Raw genomic sequence first — 9,958 nt, 5'->3', positions numbered from 1 at the left:
AATACCAAGAACACGTGGGTGTGACCAGGTGGGGCAAAAGTGATTCATAGTGCAATTGAACATTTGTTTACTTTTAAAATGTTCGGAAATTTTGGATTACAGAAAGATGGTATTGCAAACTACAACACAAAAATGTTTATTGCTCTAAATAGATTTCTTTGATCCACAGCTTTTTTGGCTTTTATGTACAAGTTTAATACATTTTAGTATTGCTAATAAAATATAGGTATCCTAAGAGTCCTTTTGTTTTTCCGGCACGTAGTCCTGATAGCAATTGACGGGGTCCCTGGCCGTGTAAACTGTATAGCCCAATTTGCTGGCCTTGAAGTTCTACAAAATCAGATTGGAAGGTAAAATTACTGAAATCGGTACTTTTGATAAGAACAGACTGCCCTACCTTCATATCACCAGTTATTAGACTCCAAAGGTAAACGAAAACCGCCGGAATCAGAGTGCACAGGACAAACAGCTCGAAAGTGTTTAGTTCGCCGAAAATGGATACTTTCATGGTGAGTGCTTGATTTTAATTAATTTTTAGCCGGAAAATATTTTGTGGTTGACAAGTTTTTCTCCTCACGTAGACCCACCAGGGTTGTCACCTCTCGCAGTGGAGTTTTGGGCACTTTTTGGGTCATACTGCTGTGGTAATATTTAGGGCATTCGAATAGTGTTCATCTATTGCGAATCTTTTGGAGCAAGAGAAAAGTAATAATATCGACAAAAATGGCTTTCCGCATACCCTTTGGCAAGAAGCACGCTGAGATCGCGACTTCCTTGTGAGTACATGATGTTATGATTGGTCCTACATCAAGGATTATCGGGGATTCCGAATCCCTTGCTGCAAACACCATACATTGCATAACACACCATTCCTTCGATTTGTATTTGTAGCATCCGATCTGGAGCTGGATTTGGAGGAGCTGCGGGTCTGGCCGTGCTCTACTACACCGACTGGAAACTGGTCCTGCAGTACGTGCCCATCTACGGATCCAAGTTCGACAAAAGCGAGTAACTCCACATCCTTAGTGCAATCCACTATAGCCTCGATGTTTAGCTTGGAGAATAAAATAAGTTAAAACAACCCACGGGTATTACTGAAAATCGTATATTACAAATAACTTCGTAGAGGGCACAAGAATGGGTTAGATTGTTTATCTAGCTAACTTATCTCTAGTGCTTAAGTAACTGTTCCTTAAGACTTACATGGCTAGCCTATTTTGATTAAGGATCGTATAAAAAGTACACCGGCGAGCTGCGCATTCGAGTGGAAGAGTACAAAAAGGTTTCTTTTTTAAAAAGAGTAGTAGCAGATTGCGAGAACTGGAAGCCCGAATCGACCTGCGATCGAAACAGTTTAGACAATTAATTTGGAATTTTGCTTAATAAGTTCTAGTTTGTCCTCGGCCCTGGCCTGGGCGACCTAACAATCGGGTTCGACAAAGGAGGCGGGAAACAATCCGGTTTTGTGGGTGCGGGCATGGGTGCCCTTGTACCAGCCGTTCTTCTGCTTGCGCTGGACATAGATGATGTCGCCCAAATGAAGCTCCAGTTCGATATCGCTGTTCGGAGGATACGGCACAATGCATCGGAAGCGGCTGCAACAACAGATTACATCAATTACTTCCTTTACCCTTTTTATGTTGTTCAAAACCCACCTTTCCCTCGTGCAGTAAGCTGACTTCGTGGTGGCACTGGCCTTAATGGCCGCCTCGGTAATCACATTGCTGCTGGGGGCGCTCAGCACATGTCCTGCGTCCAGGCTGTGCGACTTCCGGTGGCTGGGTGCAATGATCATGTTGGCATGCAACTGGGACTGTGGTCCTCCTCCAGGCAGCGCCTGCTGCTGTCCCCCTGCATAGATAGCTGGAGCCACAGAGGAAGCAGGCGGTGGAGGCGACGCAGCATTGCTGTACATGCTGCGAAACGTGGCTGCGTCCAAGGATTGTCTAGCACTGTGTAAAATTCCATTTAGATAATTTTATCAAGTCTTAAAAGTACGCTAATCGAACCAAATCAAGGGAGGACGATCCTTGTTGCCTTTAAGGCGTTGTGAGCCGTAGAGAACGCTGCTGTTGGTGTGAGCAGGCAATTGCTTGTGAAGAAACGGCTGCTGCTGCGGTGCTGGCTTCGTTGTGGGAGTTTCATTGAGCGGTTGACTGTGCTGCAGTTGACTGGGGCACGAGCCGGATCTAAGTACATTAACAAAAATTAACTTTAGTTCTAATCTTTCAACATAATTTCTAGTTAAAGCTCTTACCTCACATGCACTGGATGCAATTTAGCTGCTGGTTTAGTTGTAGTTTCCACATTGGGGCTGGTCACTTCCTTGGGTGCATGCTGCAGTGATGCTCCCGGGGATTTGGAGCGTGTTTTCATATGAGTTAATCGCCTCATAAGCCCCACTGCCCCCGATGAGGAACTGCTGCTCGTAGCAGAGGCTGCGGCAGTTTCGGGCTTAGGCTCCGATTTTCTGCTAAACAGTGCCTCCACTGGCTTTGTCCAAACGGAGCAACTGGTGGTAGTGGCGTTGGCCTGCTGTTGACGGGGTGGCAAATCTGGTGGCTGCATGGGCAGCATATTGTTCAGCCGCACATCGGGTGCAACTGGTTGTTGCTGGGGATGTGCCTGCTGGACATCTGAACTTTGGGGAACATATTTCCACTGGTGCATTAACTGCTGCTGGTCGCGGGTGCGTAAGGGCGTCAGGTAGTTGCCCGGAAATACCCCGGTTATGTCCAACCAGTTCTTGCCCTTGAACCAACCGTCCACACATCGTTCGGTCACAATGTAAACACAACCCTTTTTTAGCTCCAGCTCATCTGTTTGACGTGGCTTGTACGGGAAGAGGGCCAAGTATCCCCACGGCAAATTGGGTGGCATTTGCTGCTGCACATTTGTCTTTAGCACGCGCGAGGATTGCGTAGCGGAAGTGGGTTTTGGAGCTGGGGAGTTGTTGGCCATCTCTAGACGGCTCAGTTCGTGGGGAAGACTGAGAATCTCGGCCGAATGGCGGTTGGTCTGCAGCAGGCTAAGAGGAGCTCCTCCTCCCAGCAGTGCATTTAGTGAATGCCTCTTTTCCTTGGCTCCCTTGTCCCGGAAACGAACCGAAGCCGATCCAGAAGCCACCACATGTTGAGGGGTATTTGGCAGCGACGACTGGTGATTCGGACTGCAATTGTTCGAGCTAGATGTTGAGCTGGAATTACTGCTAGCCGGCGTGGAGTTAGATGATCCCGAACTGGATTCCGTGACCACGGTTGGATCAATTACTGGAACCGGGGGTAGCGCTCGCTGTCCCTGCTGCTGCGGCGGATGGCACGTTGGATGGTTTACATTGATGACTCCGCTGTCTAGCAGCTTCTTAGCAGCTGCGTTTAGCTCAACGAATGCTATGGGAAAGATTCCAATGGACTGGCCAATACGTCCTTCCGCCCAATTGTGATCCACGCGGCGCATGACATGGATCACTGTGCTCTTCTTGAACTCTAGGCATCCCTCCTCGTCGTTCGGCCCCATCTTGAAGTCATACATGGCGATGCACTGCGGCATGGGCAGCGGCACCGATACCTTCACGTAGTTTATGGGGAAGGTGCCCTCCTGGCCATTGGCCTGACCCACAAACCAGTTGTTGTCTATGCGATGCTTGAGCAATATCAGATCCCCCTTTTTGAACTTCAGATCGGTGGCTTCGCTGGAGGCGAAGTCGAAGAGGGCATAGGCGTGGGGGAGTAGAAACCGGCGCTGCTTGTGGCGGGTCGGCTGCTGAGATGGCTGGTGTGTCTGCTGCTGGAGGAGTTGGTTGCCAGGCGGGGCCACTGGTTCCGCTGAAGGCTGAGTTTTGGGCCTTTCCGGCTGCGATTCAGTCTCCTCGCCTTTGCTGTCGCCTTTACCAGCTGCTGCATTTTGTTTCATACCTGAGGGAAGCAGGGAGAAGGGGTTTCTAGTTAGATACAGCCCGGTAAAAGCAATTCAATTGCCAAAGCCACTTAGCCGCACTCATGAAGTCAAGCACTCTAGCGTAGGCTGCTGTGCCAGTTGAGATTGGCGTGGGCGTAGCTGTTACCTTCCAAGATTCGCATCAGCAAGACGTTGGGAGGCAGCTCATCGATATTGCAAGAGACCAGGATGCGGCACTCCGGGCAGCGCAGCTTGTGCTGACTGGCCACAATGTCCTGGGATGATGAAATCTTTATTACCATATAACACAGGGGATAAACCCAGAGGCCATTACTCACCAGCAAGCATTTGCGGCAGAAGGTGTGCTGGCAGGGCAGCACCTTCGATGTGGTGTCCAGTCGCTCCAGGCACACAGAGCACTCCAACAGGTCGTTGAGTGTGTGCTCGTCCATCTTGCAAGTGTGCGCCGAATCTCAAGGATGGTCACTATTTGGATTTGAATTTCGTGCAGGGCCACATTCCAAAGCGCACACACACATGCAGAAGCTGGCACACACGCATAAGCAATTCCAAGTCGCGCTTGGAAAATAAATATCGCTCGAACGCTAAACTCTACTAGGCTAATCACTACGTTTTCTCTCAAATGCTCTGAGTTACATTATCACTTTGTTGGGATAGGCAGCATTTTAACGTTCAAATATTTAAGTTTGCTAAGTGCAGCCGAAGCTCGTGGCCAAGCGGATATGTGTATGCACACGGATATAAAACCAGCTTGCTTCTTGAACACAGTGGCGGTCACAAAACTACAGGCAATAGAAACATTTGTTAGGCCTTACAAGGCTTGCGAATGGCTAGTGTTCTTAAATATGAAATTCTATTATATTTCAGTTATATGCTTTTAATAGTCAACCAAATTTGACCTTACTACTAGGATCATCAATTAATTAAAACTAATTTAAAAGGTGTACCTAAGCTTATTTGCAGTGCTGTTGTTATTTAAGTGTGACCAGTCCTCGAAGTAGAGATTTTCTCCAACGAACTAGTGTTGCAAGGCACATCCACACAGTGCTGTTAAACGTCCGATCCCTTTGTTTTTTTATTTCAACCAAGCACGTGTGTTTTGGTTTGAACGTGTCGGAAAAAAGACATTTTAACTTATTTAAGAGGAACGGCGTATCCACAACACCATGCCGAAGGTACGCAGCACCCCGGGAAAGCCCCGGACGCAGGGATTCAACCACTCCAACCACTCGATGAATCCGGAGCGCCCCAAAAGCGGCCTCAAGGGAGTCGCCCACCCCCGCACGAAGGGCACCATCAAGCGGCTCCAGATGTACCGCAACTTCAAGGCCAAGCGGGATCGCACTGGAAAGATCCTCACGCCCGCCCCCTTCCAGGTGAGTTCGAACGGCAGGTTACAATATCCCAGTGGGTTGACTACTAGGATCACATTTAGCACCTTTATTTGACAAGGCGTACTATAAAAATCAGTACCGAGTTGTATGGAATTTCTATGTAAGCTATTCCACTTCACAAAACCGAATATCTTTGGATTCAATAGTATTTATTAGTTTACATTTTAAACATGTATTCTTTTAAATAGCAGCTCTGTTATTATCCGGATAATATTGAGTTCTAAAAACGATTCAATTAACATTTGATTCTTACAAAGTACATGTTTGTAATTCTTTAACATAACCCATAGAAATCTTACTTTCGGAACTGTTTGGCAATGTCAGGACTTTCAAATCTTAAATTTAAACATATTTGTATTCATACAAATTTTTTCGTATACAAATGTATACGCTAATATGTATAAGCTAATATGTATCTATAGAATATAGATAGAATATCCATTTTTTGGCATAATCAAAAAAGCGAATTGGTTTTGAAAACGAGATTTTGTCGAAGCCGTTAAGATGGCAAAATGCCGTGACCGTAGATTTTGCGGACATCGGCGGGATGGGCTCGCTTCCTGCAGATTGGGCAATGGCGCGTGCTGCGGAGAGCGGTGCGGACGCACTTTTGACCGAAGAGGTGGCCGCATCGCAACGAAACCACGCGATGCCCGCCCTCCGACTCCAAGGGCATCTGACAGATGCAGCATGTGATGTCACTGGACACCCCGTTCAGCTGCTCATTGAGTTCGTTCACCTCCTCGCTTAGATCGTTGATGCTGTCCGAGCTCATGACGGCCTTAACGGCCAGTTCATCGAGTAGCTCCAGGCGGTCATCTTCCAGCTCGCGCACAATCATCTGCATGGACTGCTCCTGCTCGTGGAACTTATCCTGGATGGTCGCGTAGTTGGACATCTCCTCCTGCAGTTGCCGCAATATGCCTTCGCGCTCGCTGTTGAACTGCTCCAACTGCGCATTAAGATGCTCCAGCTCGCGCACTCGCTTCTCCAGAGTGGCGTTGCTCTCCTCTAACTGCCGCTTCCGCCCGGTACTCTCCTGCTGCAGACTTTCAACCTTCTGCTTCTCCTCCTGCAGCTCCCCGACCAGGTCGTTCATCTTGCGAATGTTTTCCTTCATCTGCTGCGACAGCGAAGCATCAAAGCCGGAGGCTCCTGGCCTGGACGATCCCGGATTCATATTGTTAGGGTGCAGCTTGAACTTGTGACAGCTAGTTGGAATTTTCTCGAATTTTCTTTGTTTTTCTTGGTAAACACGTGTAAATCACACTAATCCCTTTTTTTTGTTGCACTCCGATAATGCAAAAGGGCTGAGATGGCAGAAAGATGCCTGCAGTAATCGATCACAGCCGGGTTTCACAGAGCTTTCGATAGATAAAGATGCCGCCTAAAAGGACTGTGTAGAGTGTCAAATGTAGATATTTACTGATGTTCCATTTAAAATGTAGCCGTTTTTATTTTGCGTTGTATCCAGATCTATATTAAATGGAATCACAAAATTAGAAAACATAAATATTCCCAACATGACTAGAAGGTTCCAAATATAAAAGAAATAACAAGAGACTTACTTAAAAAGTCAGGAACTAATAACTAGAACAGTCTGAACTTTCATGCTCATTTACAGGGGTATGACTTATGATTATGACTTATTTAAATTTGTGTTTGATTTTAGGGGCGCCTGCCGGCTGGAACAATGGCCCGCGTGGAGCCAACGCCCAAGTGGTTCAGCAATTCCCGTGTCATCTCGCAATCGGCTCTGCAAAAGTTCCAGGATGAGATCGGCAAGGCTGTCAAGGATCCCTACCAGGTGATCATGAAGCCATCCCAGCTGCCGGTGACGCTGCTTAACGAGGCGGCCAAGTACAAAAGGGTTCACCTGCTGGACACCGAGAGCTTCGACAGTACCTTTGGACCCAAGAAGCAGCGCAAGAGGGTCAGCCTGAAAGTGCGCGATCTGGAGGATCTGAGCAAGGTGGCCGACGATCAGGCTGATAAGTACGATTCCACTAAGGACTTGGATTTGATCCGTGAGGACACCGGCGAGAAGAAGGCCGTGCGGGATTGGGTCTTCGGTGCGGGACAAAGCAAGCGCATCTGGAACGAGCTGCACAAAGTTGTGGATGCTTCCGATGTGCTACTCCAGGTTCTGGATGCACGCGATCCCATGGGCACGCGCTCCAAGTACATCGAAGAGTTCCTACGCAAGGAGAAGCCACACAAGCATCTGTTCTTCATCCTGAACAAGGTGGATCTGGTTCCGGTGTGGGTCACCCAACGGTGGGTGGCCATCCTTAGTGCCGAATATCCAACCATTGCCTTCCATGCATCCCTCCAACATCCCTTCGGCAAGGGTAAGTAATAAATATGGATATTTATGAGACGGGGATATTTAATGTCCTCTGTTATAGGTGCTCTTATCAACCTCTTCCGTCAATTGGGTAAACTGCATTTGGACAAAAAGCAGATCAGCGTGGGCTTTATTGGGTACCCTAATGTAGGTAAATCCTCTGTTATTAACGCCCTGCGCTCCAAGAAGGTGTGTAAAGTAGCTCCAATTGCGGGAGAGACGAAGGTGTGGCAGTACATTACGCTTATGAAGCGCATCTTCCTGATCGATTGTCCTGGCGTGGTGTATCCCACGGCTGAAACGGACACCGAGAAGGTCCTGAAGGGCGTTGTGCGAGTGGAGTTGGTCACGAATCCTGAGGATTACGTAGACTCCTTGCTGCAACGCGTGCGCCGGGAATACATTTCCAAGAACTACAAAATCGACCACTGGAACACATCCACCCACTTCCTGGAGCAGCTGGCCCAAAAGACAGGCAAGTTGCTAAAGGGCGGCGAACCGGACGTCACGGTAACCGCCCGTATGGTGCTTAATGATTGGCAACGCGGAAAGCTGCCCTTCTACGTTCCCCCCGAGGGATTCGCTGTCCCCAAGTCCCAGGAGGGTAAGGAAGAGGAAGAAGTGGTCGAGGTTGCCAACGAAGATGCCAAGTCCGAGGCTCCGACCTTTGTCAGCGAATCGGTAAAGAAGGCGCGTGAGTTTAAGCAGATTCAGGACTTCCGAAAGATTCGCGTGGGTCTTGAGTACGAGCAACAGGATGTGAAGGAGCTGGACCATATTGATTTGGAGCTGCTGGAACAGCAGAAGGCCGAACGGGCGGCAAAGAAGAAGGCTCGTCTTCACAACCTTGGGGAAGAGGAGGAAGAGTCCAGCGATGGAGCGGATGAGTTCTACTCGGAGGATGAGTACAACGAGGATTTGCAGCGTGTGGTGCACAAGAAGGCCAAGGCTAAGAAGACCCAGCAACTGGCCATCACATCGTCCGGTAAATTCCGTGTGGCCAAAATACAGCCAGGAGATTCGGATGAGGTGGGCAGCTCTGACGACGATGGACCCAGCACTTCCAAGGCCCCCCGGTTGACAGCCAAGCAAAAACGCTCCCTGGAGCGCAGCCAGAAACGCAAGAAGATCGGTAGCAACTTTTATGAGACGACGAACGTAAAGAACCGCAACCGGAACAAGAAGAAGGAGACTTAATACGTTACGTTTACACTCTAGGCTATATTCTCTTGCAAGGAAAGAAACTACATATTAAGAATCCAAATAAAATGTTGATCCTATTCGGTGCACTGCTTCTTCTTGGGAATTTTGCGGCCACACAAGTCGGTTCGGCTGCACAGGTCGGGCTCCTCCTCATCCGTGCTGGCCTCCGAGTCACTGGACTCTGTGTAGGAACCGATGCCCGGCAGTACAGCGATGCACTTTAGGGCTCCCTGATTGTATTTGTTTGTGGTTAGCGTGGTGTTCGTTGTCTTCTCCGCCGGCTCCTTGGTCGCTTCATCCGTGGCTGTCTGCTGGACCACCTCATCCTCGGCGATTTTGGCCACCTTGCTGGTGGTGGGCAGTTCTCCGTTTTTTCGCTTGATGCCCTGGCCAAGCAGCGATTTCTGAGTGCTGCGTCCACCCGAAGCTCCAGCGGACTTGGCGGTGGTCTTGAGCTCTGCCTGCAGTTTCTGGGGGGTTTTACGGAATTCAGAGGAATGTGACCCATCTATTAATTTATAATACCCCTACCTTGTCTACACTCTCCTCCTGCAGCTTCTCAACGCGATTGCGGAAGTCTTTTAGCTCCAACTCCTCATCCCGCATTTGCTGGCGCTCGGCGTGCATTTTGTGGGCATCGACCAGTTCCAAGAACTGCACCTCGTCGTCGTCCAGGCCGCGTATGAGGTTTTCTGTGCGTCAGAAAGGTGTATTTTAGGGCAGAGCTATTGGATTGCCAATTTTCAAGACCTACTCAGCTTGTGGGCTTCCTCGTACTCCATATCCTTCTTGTCCTTGTTTTGTTTGAGGCGTTCGTACAGGGAACGGCCGTCGTAGGGCTCCTCGGGTCGTTCCAGTGGATCCTCCGGCTGACGCACCCGCTCCCACTCCTCCTGGCGTCTCTGCCGCTGTTCTGCGGCCTCAGCTTCAGTCACAAAGCCCGAACTCATCCTTGATTTCCGTAAAATTTATTTGCGTTCCGTAAAAAGTAAACCACGATTTTGCCAGTGCTGGCTAACGCTAAACTAACAGCTGTACATTGTAGTGAATGTGTTGCTAAACGTTCTTGGAAATTTGAAATGATGGCGGAAAGTTA

The 9,958-nt window shown here is 48.8% G+C and overlaps 6 protein-coding genes across 6 annotated transcripts; 2 read left to right on the top strand and 4 right to left on the bottom strand.

Annotated features, from left to right (window-relative positions):
• Positions 1-112: 112 nt before the first annotated feature.
• Positions 113-613, bottom strand: LOC119550240. The gene is made up of 2 exons (XM_037858810.1): positions 398-613; positions 113-330 (listed from the first exon to the last, which is right to left on the bottom strand). Exons 1-2 carry the CDS (start codon positions 506-508, stop codon positions 232-234), a joined length of 210 nt encoding a protein of 69 aa, XP_037714738.1. The 5' UTR covers positions 509-613; the 3' UTR covers positions 113-231.
• A 2-nt stretch (positions 614-615) lies between these two features.
• On the top strand, positions 616-1,081 carry LOC119550242 (cytochrome b-c1 complex subunit 10). The gene is made up of 2 exons (XM_037858812.1): positions 616-776; positions 892-1,081. Exons 1-2 carry the CDS (start codon positions 724-726, stop codon positions 1,010-1,012), a joined length of 174 nt encoding a protein of 57 aa, XP_037714740.1. The 5' UTR covers positions 616-723; the 3' UTR covers positions 1,013-1,081.
• An 8-nt stretch (positions 1,082-1,089) lies between these two features.
• Positions 1,090-4,701, bottom strand: LOC119550234 (E3 ubiquitin-protein ligase SH3RF1). Its single transcript, XM_037858803.1, has 6 exons — positions 4,236-4,701; positions 4,064-4,172; positions 2,258-3,914; positions 2,010-2,189; positions 1,656-1,952; positions 1,090-1,595 (listed from the first exon to the last, which is right to left on the bottom strand). Exons 1-6 carry the CDS (start codon positions 4,347-4,349, stop codon positions 1,421-1,423), a joined length of 2,532 nt encoding a protein of 843 aa, XP_037714731.1. The 5' UTR covers positions 4,350-4,701; the 3' UTR covers positions 1,090-1,420.
• Positions 4,702-4,978: 277 nt separating this feature from the next.
• On the top strand, positions 4,979-8,939 carry LOC119550235 (nucleolar GTP-binding protein 2). Its single transcript, XM_037858804.1, has 3 exons — positions 4,979-5,294; positions 6,985-7,663; positions 7,721-8,939. The coding sequence occupies exons 1-3, from the start codon at positions 5,085-5,087 to the stop codon at positions 8,854-8,856; spliced, it is 2,025 nt and encodes a 674-aa protein (XP_037714732.1). The 5' UTR covers positions 4,979-5,084; the 3' UTR covers positions 8,857-8,939.
• On the bottom strand, positions 5,445-6,903 carry LOC119550237 (E3 ubiquitin-protein ligase RFWD3-like). The gene is made up of 2 exons (XM_037858807.1): positions 6,881-6,903; positions 5,445-6,788 (listed from the first exon to the last, which is right to left on the bottom strand). The coding sequence occupies exon 2, from the start codon at positions 6,490-6,492 to the stop codon at positions 5,812-5,814; it is 681 nt and encodes a 226-aa protein (XP_037714735.1). The 5' UTR covers positions 6,493-6,788; positions 6,881-6,903; the 3' UTR covers positions 5,445-5,811.
• LOC119550236 (PSME3-interacting protein) lies at positions 8,861-9,957 on the bottom strand. The gene is made up of 3 exons (XM_037858805.1): positions 9,617-9,957; positions 9,394-9,554; positions 8,861-9,332 (listed from the first exon to the last, which is right to left on the bottom strand). Exons 1-3 carry the CDS (start codon positions 9,810-9,812, stop codon positions 8,937-8,939), a joined length of 753 nt encoding a protein of 250 aa, XP_037714733.1. The 5' UTR covers positions 9,813-9,957; the 3' UTR covers positions 8,861-8,936.
• Position 9,958: the final 1 nt, after the last annotated feature.

This window comes from Drosophila subpulchrella, chromosome 2R, assembly GCF_014743375.2.
Source record: "Drosophila subpulchrella strain 33 F10 #4 breed RU33 chromosome 2R, RU_Dsub_v1.1 Primary Assembly, whole genome shotgun sequence".
NCBI lineage: Eukaryota > Metazoa > Arthropoda > Insecta > Diptera > Drosophilidae > Drosophila > Drosophila subpulchrella.
This window is presented reverse-complemented; position numbering and strand designations above follow the sequence as displayed.